Consider the following 23,757-nt stretch of genomic DNA (forward strand, 5'->3'; position numbering starts at 1 on the left):
CGGGGGACAAGGTCTCCACCCCCGCCCCGCCTCAAGATTTTATCCTCCACCCCTGCCTCCATCCCCGGCGGGGAATGGATTTTATCCTCCATCCCCGTTTCATGTCCTCCATCCCCGGTTCAAACGGGGATGAGGGGGGGCGGGGCGGGGATATTGCCGGGAAAAGTGGTCGGGGCGGGGATGAGGCAGGGACGGGGCGGGGCGGGGAAAAGTGCACGTCCATCCCCGCCTCCACCCCCGGACGGGGATGGATTTTAACCTTCGTCCCCGCCTCATACCCTTCATCCCCGGTTCAAAGGGGGCGGGCCCCACTTCCCCCCGGTCCACTGCCATCCCTACCCATGGGATTTGAACCTACACTAACTCTTTGGAGTAAGTGTCAAGTGCTTGTTGGTCATGTTGAATGGGAAAAACCAACCTCATATCTGTGCTTCAAAAATTATGATCGTTGTGATGGTTTACAGTAATGACTTGAGAAGGCAGGTTGAGGGGCGCGGCTCATGCAGTTATCTCTCTCATGAACCCTGACTGTACCGTTCAAGAAATAGGCTCCTCACCCTTGCAAATCATGTGTTAGAGAGAGAGAGAGAGAGAGAGAGAGAGAGAGAGATTCCTTTTACCTCTTTTTCCTTTTCTTTTTATGATACCCTTTACTTCAAGCTGCTACCATCCGTTGCATTCTCCCTCGATTCTGCATATAAATACCAGAAACGCGCCTATCTGTTAGAGTGTGAGAGATGGTGTCCGTCATATGGATAGATGCCCCTTCGATGGTCGCTCAGCATTGGTCTTCTACAGGGCTCTTGATCAAAACGCAGCTCCGAGTTTCGGCTTCTGGGTAGCGAGACTTCTTAGAGTTTTTGCTTGCCGCAGTGGTTGCCCATCGAGAAGGAACTGTGTCATCGTCGGTAGGTTCGTCTCTGCTGGCCTTCAGAAGGTGGGTGAGAGTGGTTTGCTGAGATACCCTGTTCCTGGAATGGAAGGGCCTATAGAAAAGAAGGGAGAGATCGAGCAAGGGATGGCTGGGCCTGCGGCTGATGGAAGCGAGGAGTCCAGAGAGAGTGGGTGTAGTTCTGAGGGTTTCACATGTTGTGGGACAACCGAGGAGCAGAGTAGCTCGGAGGAATCGCCTCCTACGGGCTGGCCATTTGGGAAGAGCGATGAAAAGAGTTGCCCGGTTGATGGTGGAGAGAAAGAGAACACCAATGTTTCAGAAGAGAAGAAAGAGAAGATTGATGAGAATTTTTCAGGTAATAGAGTTTTTTGTATTTTGTGATTTTCTTTTTTATTTTGTAGAAAATGGCGAGTACCCATTTCTGCAAAAGCTGGCTCCATGCATGGCAATGTGTTGCTTAGATGTTACAATTCAACGGTGAAAAGAAACAAATCTGGTTTAGAGTTTAAACCTTCAGCATTGCGTTTTGGTCAATGTGTTGTGTTAGGATATGGCATAACTAAAGGTCCAATTGATTGCTTATTGAAGCATAATATGTTTTCCTAATCTTTTTCTTTTTGAAGAAATTGAGATGATGAAAGAGAGATTTTCAAAATTGTTGCTCGGGGAAGACATGTCAGGCTGTGGCAAGGGTGCATGTACTGCTCTGGCTATCTCAAATGCCATTACCAATCTCTATGGTAATCTCTTCTTTCTTTTTATGAAAAAAATATTGGGGGCTTCTAAAGTTGTACTGGAGCTCCTCTTTTTCTCATTTTTTATTTGAATTCTATTGAATTTCCTTCCTGTAGCCACTATTTTTGGGCAACTGTGGAGATTAGAACCCCTGCCTCCTGAGAAGAAATCAATGTGGCGCAGAGAAATGGAATACCTAACCTGTGTTAGCGATCACATTGTTGAACTAATCCCTTCCTGGCAAACATTTCCTGATGGAACTAAGCTGGAGGTAGTTAAATTTCCGGAAGTTCATCAATTTTCCTCTTTATAATATTTGTCTTGGGTGAAGAACAGGAGCATCCAACTACTTTTTCTGCTAAAGTGCCTTATTCGGACATTACATTGTTTATGTTTACAGCTAAACCTCTAATTTGTCATTATTATTTTTCTACCTTCTGTGGTTGCTAGATTAAACAATTGTTTGTGTGAATTAGGTAATGGCATGCAGGCCACGTTCAGATCTTTATATTAATCTTCCTGCTTTGAGGAAACTTGACAATATGTTGCTTGTAAGATCTCAGCAAACCTTCTTTGTCTCTGTTCCTTATCCTCCCACTTAAAGGTATCTGTTCTAAAAGCCTTTAGTGCAACAGGAAATACTGGACAGTTTTAGCGACACCGAGTTCTGGTATGTTGATCAAGGTATTGTAGCACCTGACACTGATAGTGCCAGGTCTTTTCGAAGACCTGGCATGCGCCATGAGGATAAATGGTGGCTACCCGTTCCTAGGGTTCCTCCGTGTGGCCTCCATGAGAAATCAAGGACGCAATTGCAACATAAACGTGAATGCACAAATCAAATACTTAAAGCAGTCATGGCTATAAACAGCAATACTTTATCAGAAATGGAGGTTCCTGAAAGCTACCTGGAATCTCTTCCGAAGGTATAAGTTATCATCTAATGAGTCCTTTTCCAGTTTCTTTTTCTACACGTGAAAACATGTTAAAGTGTCCTTTTAAGATGTTTTTTTTTTTATCAGAATGGAAGGTCAAGTTTAGGAGATGTAATGCACAGGTATATCACTTCAGACCAATTCTCTCCTGAATGCCTTCTTGATTTCCTGGACTTGTCTTCTGAGCACCAAGCTCTTGAAATTGCAAATGGCGTTGAGGCGTCAATCTATGTATGGAGAAGGCGATCAAACACAAAGCCTATGGTCGCCACCAATCGCTCTAATTCAAGATCTTCATGGGAGATGGTTAGGGACCTAATGTTGGATGCAGATAAAAGAGAAGTACTTGCAGGAAGAGCTGAGAGCCTCTTGCTTTGCTTGAAACAGAGGTTCCCTGGTCTTTCGCAGACTACCCTGGACATGAGCAAAATTCAGTGTAACAAGGTTCTCATATTTTCTACTACCCATGATTTATATTTTAGTCTCAATAAGAATATAGATATTGATTGTTAGCAATTTCAAAATATTACTTGCAGGATGTTGGGCAATCCATTCTAGAGAGCTACTCTAGAGTTTTAGAGAGTCTAGCATTCAACATCATAAGTCGGATTGATGATCTCCTCTATGTGGATGACATAACCAAACATGCTGATCAGCTCTCATCTGTACCTGCAGTAAGCGTCATAGCACATAAGAGAGTCACACTGCCCTACTCTGTGCCTGTATCTTCTACGCCATATGCAACTGCTTTCACAACTCCGAGCTTCTCGCTGGTGCCACTAGTCAGCCCTGCAAGGGGAGCCAACACCCCGTTCATAAAAGGCAAGCCCCCCTCTCGCGGGTTTGGTGTGAAGAAGGTTTTGACAGATTATCTTGGTGCTGATGTCAAGCGGAAGAACAACCCTGCCACTGTCGCCAGTTCGATCACTGGTAAAAGTGAGAACATGGGGAGAAGGAAGGAGGCAGTTGGTCCAACATCTCGTGGCTCATAAACAATGACTGGCTCTTATGGTTTGCTTCCCCTGTTCCCCATTATGGAATTTGAGAATTGTAAACAGTCTATAGAAGATGTGAATTCATCATCTAAACGGTGCAGTTGGTGTTGGAGGAGGTTGTGGACTGTCATTAACAGGATTAAGCATTGTACATATAGCTGTGTATTGCTTGATTTTGATAATCAAATAGATCAGAGTTTACTCAAATTCTTATCCATTTCCAATTGATTGATCAATTACTTAACATTGTATTTCTTTATATTTTGGAAGTCCTATATCTCATTTCTCATGTGTATGGGAATTTGGAATTCTTGATTAGACCTAAAACTAAGAACTGAGTAGCATGATCCTGCTTACATCATGATCCGAATCTCTATGCATATTGTAAGCTCTCCATGATGAACACAATTAAAGGTTGCAATTGATGCTGCTTGTGTTCTCAGCCAGCGACTCTTAAAGCCAAAAGTGTGGGCATACTTTTTGGTGGTCAGGCACTAAAATCATGGCTAAACATGATAACATCCAGTGTTCATCAGATTTGATAGTCGAATGCTTTAAATTATTCAAATATCGGTTATTTTTTTTAAATCACCCGGTTTTATGGTGAGATTTCCAAAAAACCGATATTATATTCCACGAAAAAATGTGACAGTCGAAATATCACTTATTTTGAAAATATCATGTTTTATCACTTCTATACTTTTTATCTATATTTCAAAAGTTAAATATACTGATTTTCTCAAGATTTTTCGAAAAGACAATTTTTTTCAATTTATCTCAAGAGTTTACTTTGCCAAGAAAATCCTGTTAATGAGATTTGGGACTATGATGAGAACTTAGGGAATTTCCCTATTCGTTGGTCGATTGCTTCAACTTTCAAAATATACATGCTATAGATTATTGCCTTGCAATTATAGACTTGGCTGGCTTTGGTTATCCACGGCCAAAATATGTCTCAGTACGTTGAGGGTGTGTTTGATTGCCTCAGATCTCTGAGGAGAACCGAGATTTCATGGATTGAGGCATGGGGGGCCATGCCTTGATCCAACCTCCATGCAACCGGGTTTGGAGATGCTAGTGTAAGGCCAAAACTCTGCCAAATCGATGGATTTAAATCCGATTTGGAGGAGGGGTGGCGAACTAGAGATATGAGGATCTCCAATTAAAATACCTTGGATCTTAGATCTGCATTAATCAATCAAACACACCCTTAGTGTCCTTGTGCAAATGACGATTTTACTACAAGTTTAAGCTGTGTCAATGGGTTGGAGGACAACCCCTTGTGAAGGTAAGCTTCCAACCACTTTACACTACTCTGGCTAGTGTCCTCTGGCATGTGCTACCACATGCTCGAATATGATGGATGCTTTCCCGAAACTTCCATCAAAATCTTTTTTGTTAACCATTCAAATACTGTTTTTTGCAAATTTATAATTTTTTTTTTTTTTATAACCCAAAGAAACCACACCCGGCACAAAGACCTGGCCGCACTGGCAACGTAAAACTCCAAGGCTAGGGCCCCTGGTCCCGGGGCCTATCTTAGGCATTGGTTTGAGCAGAGGGGCGACGCTCATGAGAATCGAACCTTGACTGCCCGTCTAACAGCCAAGACCCCACCCCACTACGCCAACCCCCCTTGGGATAGTTAACTTAGAATTCCAATGAAACTGGATCTCTCCTGAGCCATTGAACTCCCAGAGAGGAATGCATACTGTACTTGGGAAGAATGCATAGTTCTCCAACTTTCGCTGAAATTTCCAATGGGTTCATGACATACACGAGCATGTTTGCTTGGCCCCAAATGGGAATCGTTTCCGGGCCGCATCACTTGCAAGCAAACATGAAAAAAATGAGATAATGGGATTCAAAATCACACTTAAGGCCATTTTACTCGCTTCTCATGTGATATCCAAACTAAGTTGTCCACCTTGTGATTTAAAATCATACCATTTAGAATCACATGAGTTGGAACTACATATGAATTTTGAATTACATGAAATGCAAGCAAACATGCCTTTACACTTCTTTCTCCCTTTCATTTGACAAGTGCGTATTGCATCCATTGATTTTTTTTTTTAAGATTATCCGAGGCGAAAACCCATCACCAACCGCACATTGGTTGACCTCTAGTTGGTGAAACCTTTGAGGTTCAGCTTTGAACTTCTAGCAAGGGATGCCACCTGTGGGTTTTGAACTTGTAATGCCTTGTCAACTTGCTGTCGTTCACAACAAGAGAAAACTGACACCAACAGGGTTTCACTTGTTTGGTAGGAGCTGTTAGTGCCCGTCACCATGTGTTGGGACCTTGCAAGTTCAAAACCCAATGGTATGTTGTGTAACTGGTGGGGGTAGGGATGGCAGTGGACCGGGGGAAAGCGGGGCCCCACCCCGCCTCGCCCCGTTTGGACCGGGGATGAAGGGTATGAAACGGGGATGGAGGCAGGGACGAAGGTTAAAATCCATGCCCATTCGGGGATGGACGTACCCTTTTCCCCGCCCCACCCCGTCCCCGCCACGATCTTTGCCCCGCCCTTTCCCTGCCACTTTTCCCCGCCCCGCCCTGCCTCATCCCCTTTTGAACCGGGGATGGAGGACATGAAACGGGGATGAAGGCGGGGGTGAAGGTTAAAATCCATCCCCGCCAGGGATGGAGGCAGGGATGGAGGTTCTAATCTTGGAGCGGGGGTGGAGACCTTGTCCCCCGCCCCGCCCCACTGCCATCCCTAGGTGGGGGTCTGCCTAACCCCAGCTTGCCTTTCAAAAAATACATAGGAAAGCTGTGTTTTCTTCCAATGTAAGGTTTCCAAAACAGAGCTTCAACTTTTTCTGATATGGACCCAACTTTTTCTAACAATAGTCAAATAGAGACCTTGAGTTAATCTCAGTCAAAGCGAACAGTCGAAAACTTATAAAAGTTAGATAATTTCTTTTTTTGCCCTTACCTACTAAAAACCTATAATTGTCCTTTGATGCACATGCAAATTACGATAATTACTTTTTTAACCTGCCTTTGTGGTTATGCTCAGGTGCCAAACGGATCTGACTCATATCACAATTCTGGATAGCATATATATTCAAATTTGGTCAAACCCTAGACCCAAATTGGAACCAAATAACCATTGTATTCATGTTTGGGTTAGAACCCTGGATCCAACCCAATTTTTCAATGAAAATCAATAGGTGTGACTTGTTTTTTTTTTTTTTGTTCACTCAAAGAAATCGTTTCAGGAGTAGAGACTTAGCCAGTAGGCTGAGTCAAAGGGTTGCACTATCAAAAAAATTTGTTGCATTTTTTTTAGCTTATGCTTGGAGGCCTCGCTTCAGCTTGATTGACTAGGCCTTTGGGCCTAGGCTTTTTTGTTGACTAAGTTATAAGGGTCCACAGGGGTCGTCCCCTTGTGACTCCTACCTACTTGGCTTCACCTCAACTCTAGCCATCCACGGGGGTGCAGCTGGTGTATCGGCTACGCAGTTGCCTTTCGCTCAAGTATCTAAGGATACTTGAGCTCGGGCTTTGGAGAGCAACAAGCAACAAGCAATAGGCTGAGGGATTGATTTATTCATTCCAGAAGCCAGAGCCTATAGCTGACTTCTCATTGATAGGCGCTGGTAGCCGTTCTAGGAGCAGAGACCTAGCCGCATTGACTCAGCCTGCCGTACTTATGGTCTCTGTTCATGTCAGCGTAAAACTCCAAGGGCTTACCCCTCAACCCCAAACAGTCACCAAGCTTCAGCTTGTCCAGGGGGTGACGCCCATGGGATTTGAACCTAGACTGGCCATCTAGGCCCCATCCCACTATGCCAAACCCCTTGGGTCTAATAGGTGTAACTTGTTGTGAATGGATCATGTGTCGCAGGTTCTCGTTTTTTAACCGGATATGGAACTTTATTGTAAGATACAAGTTGGATCTAAATGTTAAAGAACAACCAGTCTTCGAAAACCAGATCCAAAATTGGATGACCCCGATCACATGTCTATGAATTTCAGTCGGATTAATAACAAATATATTTGGGTTCATAAGGATCAAGGTTGGAATCAATTAAGTGTTATAGTGAATTTGGTTCAAATTTGAGTTTAATACAACTTTTTTCTTCCTGAAAATGAATGGGCTTAACTCCTTTCAACGGACCCAATATTACAAAGGTGGCATTTTGTTACTAAATTTGGAATTTTAAAGTGAGATCTAAGGCGGATTGGATATGCATTATAATTGGGTTTGAGATCTGATATGCATAATCATGCTTTAAAAATTAAAACCCTTGATTGTTGCTGCACAATTAAGTTTATTTGAAGATCTTAAGTATGTTTCTGAATTTGGTACAATATAAAACGTTAAATTGGATTCAACTATTATAGTGGCTTGCTAAAATTTATTTAACCCATTAGCACAACAATATAAAACATTTAATGGGGGGCGTGGGGGCTTCCCCAAGTCCTTGCTTCGCAAGATTTAGGTGTGGTCCACTTTCAGCCACAATATCTGATGTAAACCGATAAGGCTCGATTTATGATAAATTCAAATCAACTGCCAATTGTCTAAAAAATCAAAATAGATCTGAAAATATGAGAAATACAAAGAAATTGTTGAAAATTAAAGATAATTAATGCAAAACAGAAAATAAATCAAATAATCTGAAAATTAGCTGATTTCATTATCTTTATGAGCTTTGAATTGTCTAATCTCTTAGGCCTTCCCTATATTTATAGAAAAAAAAATCCAAACCTAATAATCTCAATCTACTATTATTAATAAACACCAATTAAGAAAGCAAATCCTAATTCTCCTAAACTACTAAAAGACGATATAGATCAACAACAACTACGCCTTCATCCCAAAACAATTGGGGTCAGCGATATGAACCAAAAAAGAAATTCATTTCGGGTCTTCCACATGAATCCTTTTCCTCCAACCATTTCTATCCAATGCCATGTCCTCGGTGAGGTTCAAAGCATTCATATCTTTTCTTATCATCTCCATCCAAGTCTTCCTAGGCCTACCCCGACCTCTTTTAACTAATATATTTTCCCATTTCTCCAACCTTCTAACTGGAGCATCATTAGGCCTTCGCCGAATATGTCCAAACCATCGTAAACGATTCTCTCGCATCTTATTTTCAATGGGTGCAACACCTACCTTCTTACGTATCTCCTCGTTCCGAATCTTATCTTTTATTGTATTTTCACACATCCATCTAAGCATCTGCATCTCAGCTACACTCATTTTTTGAATATGATGTCTTTTGGCAGCCCAACATTCCGTACCATATAAATCAAGTATTAAAATCCAATATTCATTACAATGACCCAAAATAATAAAAAATTATCCAAACTAATTAATATGCATCTCAAATGATCCAATAAAATATGTGAACCCGAATATCCTACATAGACTGTAGACAGGGAAAGAGAGAGGCAGTACCATGGCAGCCTTAGGAAGATGATGGGAGAGTGGTAGAGACGTTGGGAAAATGAAAGCAGAGCATTGAGACCATGGGAAAAGGAAATGGATATGTGAGAAACCTAAGAACTGTAAACAAAAACTGAACATGGACCATGGAGAAAGAAAATAGGCTGAACACAATAAGGAGTAACGACCAATGGAGAAAGATAAGCAACAAAGGGTACTTTCAACATTTTAGGATACTTAACTCAGGTTAAGTGTCTGAGTTTAGGAATAGGTCAGGGCTGGTCTCTATTTGACCATTGTCAGGTAAAGTCGAGTCCATGTGAGGAATTTCAGAAAATTTGGTACCTGACATGAAATATGAGGCAAAAGGTGGGTTTGTATTAGGAAATTATCCAAGTTTAAAACTTGAAATTGAAAACACATACTAAATAGTGAATATGGAGTCAATAGACGCAAGCACAACAAGAACCCAGTGGCAGGTAAAATTCAACTCCAACAGAAGAATAACAACAACCAAGAACACAGTGGCAGGTAAAATTCAACACCAAAAGAGGAATACACCAACAACCAAGAACCCAACTACCAGCCCAAGGTAGGAAATCACCAAGCCAAGCGGTAACCATTCCTTTGTCTAATGCCACTATCCAAATCATAGTTACCTGAAGCGCGCTTTCGAGGCCGGAAGCGATAGACTTGGGGAAACTCGTTTTTCACTCACATCACAATTCACTTTTCTTTCGTTTCTTGCTCATTTTTTTCCCATCGTTTTCTCCTCAGTTTTTTCTTTATTTTATGTTTTTCATGTTAATATTTATTGTTTTTGGCTTCTCCTTTCTCTCTAGTTTTCTTCGCGCTTCTGCCATCGCTTCCAAAACGAATCCCGCTTTACTGGATATCATTTCACTTCCTGTCACGTCATATTTTCCTGCTTTTGGTAGAAGTGGAGTCCGGGAATCGCGTTGCCCCCTCCAACCCTTAGCCCCCAGAAGTGCAAAACCAGATCTCAGAGACCCACACTCCCTCTCTGCATTCTCTGAGAGAGAGAGAGAGAGATGATGATGAGTAGCACAGAGGGGAAGATGCCGAGATCGGCGACGAGCATCCACGTGACGGCGCTCGACGGCATCATCAACGTCAACTCCCTCTTCACCCTCGCCGTCTTCATCGGCCTCGCCTGGAACCCCGCTGACGGCTCCACCTCCCTCGTCGGAGACCCAGCCTGCGTCCCCGGCCGATCCGTCGCCGAGGGCCTCGTCTCCTTCCACGTCTTCGCCTTCGCCTCCTTCCTCTTCTCCAGCGTAGTGGCGCAGAGCCTAAAGCAGGCCGTCCGCCTCTCGGAGAACCACGCCACCGATCACCGTCACGGCGACGGAGGTGGCATCCTCACTCACGTCAACAAGACGGTCCTCCGAGCAGGCATGCTCGTCTGCGCCGTCGGCTCCGTGAGCGGCTGCGCCTTCCTCATGCTCGCCCTCGTCAACGTCGTCCAGATCAAGCTCGGCGCCCTCTCCTGCCGCGGATTCTGGACGATGAGCGCTGTCGTGCCGCTCGTCATCCTCGTCCCCGCCGCGCTCCTCATCTACGTCGTCATCATCCTCAACGCGTTCCTCCGGTGAGATCGTCGGTCGGTTCGGCGGGCTCCGATCTTCTCGTCCGGCGAATTGAGGTTCTCCTTCGCTTCTCTCCTTCCGATCGGAATCGCGCTTCCTTTCTTCCTAGCGTTAGGGTTAGGGTTAGGGTTTATGGTTCATAAATGGTAACCCGATCGTTTTCTTTCCCTTTCTCTTCTCCCCGTGTTGTTTGATTCGTGAAGATGCTGTAAGATTAGTCTGCTAACAAGTGTTTTTAACGGACATTTAATTGCATCGTTCGTAACGTTTTCAATTCTACTTGGTGCAAAAAGTCCATCTGCTCTTTGATTTTGAAGCTTCAATATTTATCCCAATTTTTTGAGGGACTCCATGAATGATATTATCAGAATAAAAAATCTGTAGAAGTCATTAGAATTGATTCTGTTTCAAAGTGGGTTTTTTTAATCTTGTAATACGATGGCGTAGTTGTTGTTGTTGTAATACGATGGGTAGTGGGGAATGATTTGTTTTGTTAGGTTTTTCACGGATTTAATATTGAAAATTCCTTGATATTTATTGCCATATTACAAAGAAACCTTACGATCTGTTCCGGTGCCTCAGTTCCGGTGCCCCTTGAATTGCCACAACATTTGATTTTTCTAATTTCTTGGAAGCCCACAAAAAGAGCCCGTCTATCTTTATCTTTCTCTTACCCACCCATCACCATTTTCAGGGCTCTCATTTTTTCACATTTTATATTTTGTTTTTCTCATGCTATGAAAATTTTCATTTAGAAAAATTATCATATCAAAACTCCTCAATGGCAATTTTTTTTAACTTTGAAAGCAAGAGGTTTTAAGTTGAGTAAGAGTAGGACAAAATACATGGAATGTCAGTTTAGTAAGCAACTAAATAGTGATGGGAATGTACGAAATAGTGATGGAAGTGTACTGAAGCTTGGTGAGCAAGAAATACCGATGGATGATTGTTTCAAATATTTAGGATATATTATTCAAAAGTATGAAGAAATTGATAAAGATGTAAATCATAAGATAAAGGTTGGGCGGATGAAATGAAAAAGTGCAACTAGAGTGTTGTCTGATCGTAAAATGCCATTGCGATTGAAGAGAAAGTTTTATAGGACGACTATTAGGCTCGCTTTACTATATGGTATGAAATGTTGGGTTGCCAAGAAATATCATATTCAAAAAATGAGTGTAACTGAAATGCGTACACTAAGATGGATGTGTAAAAATACAATAAAAGATAAGATTCGGAATGAAGAGATACATAAGAAGGTAGGCGTTGCACCCATTGAAAATAAGATGAAAGAATTGTTTACGGTAGTTTGGACATATTCGGTAAAGGCCCAATGATGCATCAGTTAAAAGGATGGAGAAATAAAAAAATATATTAGTTACAAGAGGTCGAGGTAGGTTTAAGAAAACATGAATGGAGGTAATAGGAAAGGATATGAATGCTTTGAACCTCACCGAGAACATGGCATTGGATAAAAATAATTGGAGGAGAAGGATTCACGTAGAAAACCCAAAATGATTTTCTTTTTGGGTTCATATCGCCGACCCCAATTATTTTGGGATGAAGGCGTAGTTATTGTTGTTTGTTAAAAAAGTTATCATATCAAAACTTCTCATACCTGTGAGAATTTTTCTTGCTTCCAATATCCTAAAGTGACACATGTTTTCCATACGAGAATGCAGTGGTGAATGAAGGTTTTTCACACGAAAAGCTACTCATCGAAGAGTGGTGAGTGAAATAAAATGGGAATTTGGTGATGCCTAGGAGTTGGCACAGCTTGCTTCTACAATAAGCAACATATTACAGGAAGATCTGTTACAACTAATACACATAAAATTCTACTGTTTTGTCTCTTTAAGTGAAGCAAGGAACCAATCAAAGAGTTTTAACACAAAATGCTAATTGTGTTTTTCCCTTGTGCTGAAACCGAACAGTTGATTCTATGTTGCACCTAGAATCATGGGGGGTGCAATAATACCTTATTCCTGGCCACTTTACAGCAAATGCATACCAAACCAAGCATCCTGACGATTTTGGAATGCTTCAATATTTACAAAAATTTTGAGCCATCGATTTTCTAGTCTTGTAGAAGCACTTGAAAAGAAATTACTGGCTCTTGAAGAGACGTGAGTATTTAGGAAACAGATTCCTACTTTTCAGGTGGCACAATAGGTGCCCCCAAAAGGGTTTTTTGGCACAGTGAGATGGGGGCCTAGGCCGTTAGGCAGGCAGTTTAGATTCAAATCCCATGGGTGACACCTCTTCCCCAAGCTAAGCGTGGCGACTCCCTGGGGGGCAAGGGGTAAGCCCACGTTATTTTATGCTGCCAGCGATCATAAATAAGACAGGCAAAGCGAGAGCGGCCAGGTCTGATCCTGGAAGCCGTTTCTCGGTGTAAATATTAAAAAAGGTGGCACAACAGGTATCCAGAGTATTCCCTTGGCGGCATTATCTATGAGGCCTATCCCAAGCCTGGACAAGTCGTTCCTGATTTTGTCAGATTTTTCATATTCCTTGTTCTTTCTTGTTGTTGTCCTTTCTTCAACACGCTGAAGTAATTGCTCTTCTGTTAGCTGTGCTCTATTCAGCGCTGTCTCTTGCTGCAAAACCTGTTTTTATTTCGAACAATAAAATGCAATCCTTCACAAAGAGAAGGCATCCAACCTTCTACCAGTGAAACTTATTGAATACTTCAGAAACTGATGGTGCCATCAAGCCCAGATCAGAGAGTACATCTTTCACTTTTCCATAGGATACGAGAAGTCTGATGCTTGTTACCTCCCTGTATAGAAGCAGATAAGTGATGGCATTATCCAAGCAAGAAAATCAGAGCCAACAAACAGTCAGTATCAATGTAATTAAAACAGAACCAGCATACTTTGCCTGAGTTGAGACTATTTATGGCCTCAAGTGGCTCCAACAGATCCTTCAAAACATCATTGGTGTGCATGTCATCAGCCATCCAAGACTTAACATCCTTTTGAAACTTGTCAATGCAATTCTTGGCGTCTGCTGTAATATGCCCATTGAGACTTTTTTCCCGGAATTGAGACAGTCTCTTCACAGTCATGCAATGTCTGAAAAATAACTCAGCTTTAAGCCATCATGAAACCAAAAAGAACATGCATACATAGGCATGTTGTCTTGTATAGGAGTCTGTGATTCATTTACTCCTGAATGTGATTACAATTATTTTTTGAAAGAAAAATCATTCATTCAAGAGCATACGATAGGCGACATAATATAGATGAGTTTCAGGTGATGAGGAGTCACCCTACAGCAGAGACAAAAGACTAACTACATAATTCACTTGCTATATACATTCAACCCCAGCAATCCCTTAAAATGAACGTGCCTCGGCCTTCTCCTTGTGCAGCAGAGAATGCTTTAATTTCATTTCCTCCACAATCTTAGCCTCGGATGATGCAGCCAGCTTCAGTTTGATTGTCTTCAAAATCTCTCAAGGCATGTTTGGTTGTGCCCCACGAGAATCACTCTCTCATTTGAATGAGAGTGATTCTCATATGGCCCCAAATCTCATGTCCAACCAAACATGAGATTTGGGTCTCATCACTTCAGCCCGTGAGATTTTGAATTTCACAGGTGGGGCTTTCAAATCACACTCGTGGTTCACGGGTTATGCCAAAAAGACGTCAGAGGTGAATGTTGGGGAGAACCCTAACATTCATCTCCTTCCTCTTCTACTAGGGAGGAAGCAAAAGCAGTCATCTGAGGGTGGTTCCATGATTACGATGGTACAATTGTTTTTTGTCTTTTCCTGGTTGATGCAAAACTACCGGAGGGTGGTTCCATGATTACGATGGTGAGGGACGGCAAGCCACCTTGGCTGCTGAGGGGGGGTGGAGCTTGCCCATTTCGGCATACTCCATTAGCCACTGAATAAGGGAAAGACAGTGAGCATCCTTGGCTGCCCAAAGGGGGGAGCTCGCCAGAATCGATTCGAGGAGCTCCATTGCCCTCCCTGCAACCAAATGGGGGCTCTTACTCAAGGGTCCCTATTTCAGTCATTTTTTTTCTTTTTGCTTTCAATCCTAAGGAAGCGTAGCCAAGGGGGAGCTCGCCAGTGTACCACTTTGGCCAGCTCTACCATGCTGGGAAAAAATCATTAAAATAGGGGCTCACTGCTACAACTACGAGAACGATGGATATATATATATATATATATATATATATATATATATATATATATATATATATATATATATATATATACGTGTTGCAAAAATCCTGCAACTACGGAATGGAACTCACCAAAAATGAGATTCTAATGAGCTTCACTGTCAAAAACATAATTCTGCGAGCCAAACAGGTGTTCCTATAGTGTTTGTATGTATTTTTGTGCTTGTTTACATATTGTAGTCACGGGAAAGAACAAATACAGAAAATTTTGATTGTATGGATACACAATCGAAGTATAGTATGCAGCAAGACAAAAAGAAAAATCCCGTTTAGAATCAGACCTTAGACGAAAACTTTTTTGACTATTTGATTGAACAACAATTACATGATTGTAAAAAATGCAAGGTTTTTTATGACCAAGATTGAAAAATAATCAGAAAAAGAAATTATAGATATGTTTGGCCCATAATTTGCAATTGCCAAATTAAGAAATAAGATGAAAACTTTGAGAGTTCATCATGAATTGATGCATCTAATGCGGAATATATCTGGTTTTGGATTGAACGAAGAAGAAAAAAAATAGTTGTTGAAGGTAGTGTTTGGAGGGCATTCGTAAAGCTATGCATGCACGATAAATATAATTAGTTCATTTATCTTAAACTCAGTATCATAAATTAAAATACTTGTCTTTATTGTAAGCACGTCCCAAAGCTCGTAGGATGAATGACTTCAACTTGTATGATAAGTTATGTCAAGTGTTTGGAGATACGTCAACTACAGGCCATAACATATTTGTCATAGGTGATAAAAAGGAAATAGGAGAGGAACAAGTTGTACATAAAAATAATCATGATCGCTATTATCTTGTCATGAATGAAACTTAATTTTTGAATGTTGGTGGCGAAGATGTTTATGGTTTGAATGATATCAAGTGAAACTACTTCTCCTCCTCCTCCTCCTCCTTCTTAGAGAGAGAGAGGGGAAATTTAGAAAAGGAAAACATCCAGCTTTTCCTAGTTTCTCTTGCCATTAAGAATCCTAATAACCTCATCATTAACCATTTTTCCATGCCGAATCCTGAGAAAACCAAGAGATAGGTTGTATCTTGTAGTGCTCGAGAGAAAGAGAGAGAGAGAGGCTTGAATGAAGCTGTAGAAAAATAGGTAGGTGAATCAATGCTAGAGAAAAAAGAGAGGGTAAGGCTCGCGAAAAGCTCTATGTAAATAGGTAGGTGAGCCGATGTTACAAATAGAGAGGCAGCATACATTGAAAATGGAGAGCAATAATTAGAAGAAGAAAAAACACATTAGAAATAAAGAGGCACTGAACATTGGAAGAAAGTGGGTTCAGTCACTTTGAAGTAAGAGCCCTTCCAAAAGATTGTATATATATTATAGGATAATTTATTTTGCAGGTGTTTTTTTTTTCTAAATTGTGATGTTATCAATTGGTATTCTTAATTGTGAAGTTTAATGGTTATTTTTGTTGATTTTTGTTTTGGTCGTTGATCTTGATAGCTAGTCATGATGTATGTCAAACAATATACAGTTAGACACTCGCTGAAGTTTGAATTCTCATTATTAAATGAGTAAATGTAGCTTAGTTTTTAGCTTAGCATGATTGTTTGAATTATTTCTTTATTTTACAACTAATCATGTATTTTTTTTGCTATTTATATGATAATTAATGAACTATTCTTATGTAAAAATTAAAAGTTAATAAAACCTAGCCCAGTCACCAAGTTGTCCCCTGAAATTATGAGTCAACACCGGAGAAGTCAATTCCTGAGTCACTAGATTTCCTACACTATGAATCAAAAACATCATTAAGACACAGTTACACGCTTAACATATGAATGCCGGTTTGCCAATCCTACCCTATTCCCAACCATTTAGCCAACCATACAAACAAGATCAACCCCATAGCATCATGCTTAAGACCAGAAAAGTCTTGAACTAACCAAGCAAGCCAATTCTTTCACAAATCCACCTGACTGTAGGTAAGCTGAAACTAGGAATTAATGAAAGTTTGGTGGAATCCGGACATGTTGCCAGCGGGACTGCACCAAGTATCCCTTGAATGGACCATGTCAAGACAACTTGGTTAAACATTACATAGACCCAGCCAAGTCTTATCAGATAGAACATACTATGAAAATCCAAGCAACGATTGCCAAAACACTCAAATATAAAATCAAATTAGCCTCTCCTCTTACATGATCATGAGTCTCAGGCACACACTAAAATTCAAAATTGACTATGTACCTTCCAGATAAACACTAAGAAAATACACAAGGACCACAAAGAACATAAGAAAAAACGATTACAGATCAAATGTCTCCACCTACCAAATTAAGGGAAGACACAACGGTCATTCTCCTCAAAATCGAGATGGAGAGTAGAAAACCCCTTTTGTCTAGGCACCGTGCAAAAGGTAGCATGTAATTGATATACAATGCTCCCGTGTCTAAAGAGCCATAAATCAAACCTCGAACTTCAAAAACACAAGACCAAGGAAAACGAAGGAAAACAAAATCATACTCTCTCTCTCTCTCTCTCTCTCTCTCTCTCTCTCTCTCTCTCTATATATATATATATATATATATATATATATATATATATATATATATATATATATATATATAGTAACGTGTTCCTTAGGCCCCCTTTTTCGTTAGGCCCCTTCAAAAATCATACTTTTAAGTATTTTTTCTCACGTCTAACACTGTAGATGTGATCTATAGGTTTTGTTTAGTGGGAACCAGCTTTTGGATAGCCGGAATCTAACATTTATACAGATTTTTCCGGTGATCCAAAATCAATGGCTATGAAGGTACCAGTTTTTCCCGGCTCATAAAAACATGTTTTTGGTCAAAAAACATGATCCAAGAGTCTATTCCCACCAAATCGATCATGCTAAACATATCTAATGGTTCAGATCTATCATAAACCACTTAAAACCTATAGGGCATAATGGGGCAGAACGAGAAATGAGGCCTAATATGTTCAACTCTCTCTCTCTCTCTCTCTCTCTCTCTCTCTATATATATATATATATATATATATATATATAAAGAATGAAGAACTTTAATATGGTTGGTTTTTATTGGCTTAAAGCAGTAGAAAAGGACACTATGGCAAAAACACAGTGGCAACTAGCCTTAGTGGCCCAGTCATAGTAATATTTTGAAAATATTCGTGATACATTCTAAAACTCATAAAAAACTCAAACAAAACAATATTTTAAAATTACCACCTAATTCTGAAACATTATGGTTTTATTGTGGCAGTAAGACTCTTTGAGAACACGCCTATGTTTTGGAAATTTTCAAAAGTGCACATAAACTTTGTGGTTAATCAAAAACAAGAAAACAGTTTTTTACACTAAATGCATAGCAAAATCTAAAATATGACCTTTAAAATTTCTTAATTATTTTTCTCTCTTCTCCTACAAAGTTTTATCTCGCTCTCCTAAAAGTTGACCAATTTGATGTGGCATGAGGACGATGGTCAAACACATTTTGATGATAAACCAAAAAATAAAATAAAATCAAATATCGAGGAACAGATCAAATCAACACACACCTAATTCATAAGCCCCCCAAACCCGAGTTGACATAAAGACCAAGAATATAGTCCAAATGTTGGAGGGTCAAAATGTTACAATTTTGTACCAACCCCAAGATAGATTGGTAGTAACTGCCAAGGTTGTTAAATGCGATGACTGAGGCGTACGCCTCTCACAACACTGGTTGTATGTCGGTAAACTTTCTTGGGGTGCTGATGATCATTTACGCCTTGTGGGCTCTCAAGGAATGGAAGGCCGAAGAGAAGGCCGATGGTAGCATCTCCGAATTGCCTAAACCATGGTAAATCCCGTGTATACTTTTTTTATATTTACTTTAAGCGCATCATAGCAACGCCTCAGTACCTTGAGTGTGCGCCTCGCCTCTGAGGCGAACGCTTCAGGTACTGAGCCATACGCCTCTCACAACACTGGTAACTGCAGTTAACTTTAAAAAAAAAAACCTTTTCCAAGTTCCATAAGTGCGGATAATTTCTCAAGATTTTCCAATAAGAAACATTTTACTTAGTTGCAAGAGTTTCCCTCCCTGAAAAAAATCCAGATACCAAGATCTATAACTTGCTTACAATCACATGGAAAAGGAAGCAGAAAAAGAGAAAATAAGACAGGCATTTTTTACATGACAGAGCGATGGTAACTGACGTAATTGAGCATTAAAAAGCATCTCAAGAAGCCTATCAACATTAATCTCATCTTAATTCTGTTCGAAAACAGCAAATCAAGTTTGAAGTTTGGGGGAAGGTCATGGAACCAACACTAGACAGTCACCCTTAAACTCTTGATGTTAATGCCAGTTTAGATTAACAAACTAGAATGTTCAAAATCACTTCCCATTCCAAATTACATAACTAATTCAGATGACTAAAATGCACTTGGGTTATAAGCTAGTCCTGCAGAAGTTCACATTACCAGAGGGACAAATCATATAGCATAATCGGACCGTCCTGTTATATGTACCAGACTACAAAATTTATAATAGGTGCCAAAAGTTTGATTGCCAAATAAATGACTTCCCAAATGAAACATAAAGAACTCGGCATTTTACCAAATTTGCATTGTGTGGGCATATAATGTACCCAGTTAACTCATATCGCTAGCTTAATCTAACACAACAAATTAAACCCTGAACTAGAACCACCGTAAACTGTGTGGAATCGATCCTGATTTAGAAATAGATCATAAAATTATTTGCATTGCTACTCAACATGATTTTCTGCATAAAAAATTCTCACAAACCTACAAACTTCTTGAAAAACGGATATTTTCATAAAACTGGAAAAACTCGTCGGATGAATGTAACGATCTATCTAGCATAATGACCCTGTAGTTCGACTAAACGAGAAACCAAACAACTCAAAATATCACTAAATTTACTTCTGTTACCACCAGATCTCTAGCGAACGCAACAAAATCGACATGAACAACACTAGTGCACCAAAATCAATCGTAACACATTAGATTCTCGCCAAATATCGATCAATTCATTCTATCAATCTCATCGAATAAAAAATCTCTCCTACAAAACGACAAAAACAACAAAAGAAATGCCCGGAAACTTACGACACCGATCTTGAGGTGGGACGAGAACCTTCCGAGGATCGGCCGCTCCGCCAGGCCATCCTTCGATTTAGCTGTCTTCGGAGGCATTTCCTGAGACCTAGTCTCTCTCTCTCTCTCTCTCTCTCTCTCTCTCTCTCTCTCTCTCTCTCTCTCTCTCTCTCTCTCGGCGTTTGAGACCAGGACGAGGGAACGAGAGACGGTGACGCTCTCACTGGTATTTATACGTAACCCTAAGGCGCTAGAGACGCTAAATTCCTGTGTCGCCCTTACGCTGCTGGATCGTATCGACTTCAGAAGGCCCGCAATCGTGCAGGATCCAGCACGGTAGCTGTTGAGCTCCACCCTGAGTCAGGAGGGCTGCTAAGCAAGCCGAACAAACCAATCAGAGGGTGTTCGAGCTCGGCTCGTTTCTTGGCTTGGAGCCAAGCCAAGCTTGAGATAATGAAAAACCCAAGCAGACTCGCTTACCAAAACACATACCTTTTTAGAGTTGAAAATTAATAGAATTTGGATTGTAAACCTATTAAGTCAAGCTCAAAGTGGCTCATTTACAAAATAAATAATTGTTTAGAACTTGTAAACAATAGTTTTTGGAATTTTAAACTTATTGTTTGCAAGCCAAACACTTAAACAATCTTCACTCTATGATATAGATACATGCAAAATATGTTTATTATTAATTAACAAGCCCATTTGAGTCGAGCCAAGACGAGTCGAACACTGGTTATTCATGCTCGAAGTTGTTGAACCTGTTTGATGAGTTCGAATGAACTCTTTATGAGCTGAACATAAGCCGAACCACAAGTGGTTCATCTCATTTCCTAGCCCTGATTCTGATTGAGTTGGACCATCAAACATAAGGCCACTTGCTAGGTCATGTATATTTTTTTTCCTTTTTGAAAGGCAAGTTGGGGTTAGGGATAGACCACTACCAGTTATACAACTATACCTTTTGGTTTTGAACATGCAACCTCCCAACACAAGGTGACCGTGCACTAGCTGCTCTTACCAGGCAAGTGAAGCCCCCATTGGTGCTAGGTCATGTATATGTGTATGTCTGTTAGGACACATTTTTTTCTAGGTCCCAACAAAACATGTGGTTGCAGGTGATTTTTGCTTGATCTTAATTGATAAATAAATCTATCTATCAAAAAATGACCTTATTGGATGACAAAATGATGCATTTTCCTAAATGCCTTAAAAATTTTCGAAACACGCAACTAAAACTGAAAATAGGCTAATTTTTAGGACCTTTTTACCTTTCGCACAAGCGTACGAAGTTCTCGCAATATATCATTTAGCTCATTGGCTAAGGCAAAACCTTAATTTGCACATGTATTTTTTGTAGCCTTCAAAAACATACAAAAATTATGTTATTTATGCAATCTTCTCTTTTAATCATAAAATTATAAATACCTTAATAAAATAACATATTTTATACCATTAGTATCTTTGTCAGTGTAAAGAAGAGGCTCATGGTCACCTTATGGATGGCACCAACCCCGGATGAACATGCCTTGAGGGCTCCTTGAAAATAAGGCTGTGTGGTGATTCTTCTACCCATAGTTAGGGTTTTCCTAGTTGATTATTTCATTGGGTTAGCTTTTTGTGGTGCTTAAAATTTTGTGTTTATTTAAGAATTTATCATAAATCTTATTTGTTGTACTAGTTTGGGCTTACTCGCTGATAGTTCTTTAATGTGTGTTTTTTTTTTAAATATAATGCCTGGTTGGTAGGAGCTGTCAGTTCAAGTCTCCTTGTGGTGGGACGTTGCAGGTTCAAAACCTTGAATGGTAACTGGTGGGGGTCAATATTGTTAAGTACTTATGCTTCAAGGCGTGTAGCTTATGCCTCTGGTGCGAGGTGCACCTTGATATCTCGAGGGGCAGTATGGAGGCGTTGTTGTTTAAGAGGTGTGCACCTTGGTGTTTGAGGTGCACTCCTCGCTCGAGGTATGTGCATTGAGGAGGAGCGCACGCCTCGCTCAAGAGATGTGCATTAAGGAAGAGGGTAAGGTAATATTTCACATATTCACATAATGTGAATTATGTTGGCAAGTGTGTGCATCAAGGGCTACATGTCTTTTCATTTTTCTAAAAGTTGTTTAGTCTTTTCTTTTTTGGTTTTTAGTACGGGTCGCCGCGCTCTCTCTCTCTCTATTTATCTATCTATCTATCTCTATATATATATCCTTAAAATTTTATGAGTTTTTGGAGATTCTTTTTTCAAGCAAATGAACCCTAATTATGAGTTGTTTGGTTTAAACATTGCTTGTTGTTCATTAAAAGGAAATATGATTTGGTGTTTTTTTCTCGTGTTGTATATATTGCTCTTTTAATTTGAAGAATAAAATAATGTTATTTATTTTTGCATTGTTTGGCCTGCAAAGCATTGCACTCCAAATGGTGATTGATAATTTATTATGTGTGTAAATTTCTCTAATATTAGAATAACTTGCCCACATATATATGCACAAGTGATACAAAACACTATAACCCAAATCATTCATCTACTTCATGTGTTGTTGTTTTTTTCTCTTTGCTAGGTCTTTGAAAGCTCAACATATTTTCAATTTACTTATGAATTGAGATTTGAATTAAAATTCATTATACTAATTTAATTAGGTGAGATATGTTATCTTAGTTTTGTTCTTAATCTTAGTTTAAAACCAAGCTGGATATTTTGGTTCTTAATCTTTGGTATGCTTATATATGCTTATGTGTTTGAATATACTTGTGTGTATGAATGTAGTTCTTTTTTAGGTGAAAATTTATATTTTCTCAAAGGTTATTGTTAATAAAATACATAATTATTTACTTATTTTTTATTTTATTATATAATTGCATGTTTTCTCATCTTGCACTACTCATTGTTGTGATACTTGTGCTTCAACATCTTGATACTTATGCTTGGCTTCATCGAAACTGTAACGCTTTGCATAGCCTCAACGTTTTTAACAAACCCAGCTTGCCTTTAAAAAAAAGAAAAAACTTTCCTGCTAAAGCTGGTAATCTCCAAGTGAGGTCAACTTTCAAACTCTTACCAAGTCCACCAGTTAAAAATCTGCATTAGTGTTGGCAAAGGAAAATCTCCCGATGAATTTAAAAAAATTGTTTATTAGGAAATCTGGAAAAAAATGAAATTTTAAAATTTGAAATATAGATAAGAACATTTAAAACTATAAGAAAAAGCATTATAATTCTAAATATAAAAATGATAAATATCACATTGGTAGCAGTACAGTGTCATAATAAAAACATGATATCTTGAAAAAGTAGAGGATATTTTAAAACATCACGTTTTTTTAGTTATACCGGTTTTTTAAAAGTTGCGATAAAATCGCAAGATTTCCAACAAAATGCCCCTATTTGTGTCAGAGAGAGAGAGAGAGAGAGAGGGAGAGAGAGAGGAAGAAGAAGAAAAAAGAAGGTTTTGGGACTCTCCCTGCCGTCTATGTGATTCGTTTGGCCCTTAATTTTTAGGGTTTCTAAGGTAATTTTTTTTCTTTTCCTATTTGTTCCTTCCATGTTTTCCACGATCAGATTAGACTCATTTTGGACGCATTTAATGGACTGGTATAGCTTTCGTCTTGATGGTTTTGGTAATGTTAGCAGTGTTCGTTTATCCGTAGCTTCTGTGATTTGTAGACACCTTCTTCTGATATGTATCAAGGACGTTGTTTATTGAGGATTGTTTTGAAACGCAGATTCTTGTTCTAATGCTTGCTTGCTTGATAGTGATGAAGCCCATTGGTCTAGTGGAACCTGATTTGACACATTTACATTGGACATAGTACACCTGAGTGCCAACATATAGACTTTATTTGTTCAGTGATTTGCGGATATGCTTGAATGGAAATGAGATCATTCAAAATTGAGGGATCCATAACAAATT

At 39.7% G+C, this 23,757-nt stretch overlaps 3 protein-coding genes across 3 annotated transcripts in view; all 3 read left to right on the top strand.

The window, feature by feature from the left end:
* Positions 1 to 751: 751 nt before the first annotated feature.
* On the top strand, positions 752 to 3,557 carry LOC149828189 (rop guanine nucleotide exchange factor 7-like). Its single transcript, XM_090018127.1, has 7 exons — positions 752 to 1,250; positions 1,519 to 1,635; positions 1,747 to 1,901; positions 2,107 to 2,181; positions 2,266 to 2,556; positions 2,653 to 3,009; positions 3,102 to 3,557. The coding sequence occupies exons 1-7, from the start codon at positions 752 to 754 to the stop codon at positions 3,555 to 3,557; spliced, it is 1,950 nt and encodes a 649-aa protein (XP_089874253.1).
* A 6,350-nt stretch (positions 3,558 to 9,907) lies between these two features.
* On the top strand, positions 9,908 to 10,857 carry MEE60 (maternal effect embryo arrest 60). Its single transcript, XM_090016778.1, has one exon. It carries the CDS (start codon positions 10,021 to 10,023, stop codon positions 10,582 to 10,584), a length of 564 nt encoding a protein of 187 aa, XP_089872904.1. The 5' UTR covers positions 9,908 to 10,020; the 3' UTR covers positions 10,585 to 10,857.
* Positions 10,858 to 23,245: 12,388 nt separating this feature from the next.
* TTN5 (ADP-ribosylation factor family protein) overlaps positions 23,246 to 23,757 on the top strand; it is a 31,608-nt gene continuing 31,096 nt past the window's right edge. The window contains exon 1 of the mRNA XM_090017439.1: positions 23,246 to 23,355. The gene's annotated coding sequence lies outside the window, so the exon portion shown is untranslated. The remainder of the gene's footprint in view (positions 23,356 to 23,757) is intronic.

The sequence above is a fragment of the Nuphar pumila genome, chromosome 9 (assembly GCF_984573655.1).
Source record: "Nuphar pumila chromosome 9, dmNupPumi1.hap1.1, whole genome shotgun sequence".
In the NCBI taxonomy this organism is placed as follows: Eukaryota; Viridiplantae; Streptophyta; class Magnoliopsida; order Nymphaeales; family Nymphaeaceae; genus Nuphar; species Nuphar pumila.

Coding starts and splice junctions, on each gene's coding strand:
- LOC149828189 (XM_090018127.1), top strand. CDS start 752: ATGGATAGATGCCCCTTCGATGGTCGCTCAGCATTGGTCTTCTACAGG. Junction 1,902..2,106: donor CTGATGGAACTAAGCTGGAG/GTAGTTAAATTT, acceptor TGTGTGAATTAG/GTAATGGCATGCAGGCCACG. Junction 2,182..2,265: donor AACTTGACAATATGTTGCTT/GTAAGATCTCAG, acceptor TTAGTGCAACAG/GAAATACTGGACAGTTTTAG.
- MEE60 (XM_090016778.1), top strand. CDS start 10,021: ATGATGATGAGTAGCACAGAGGGGAAGATGCCGAGATCGGCGACGAGC.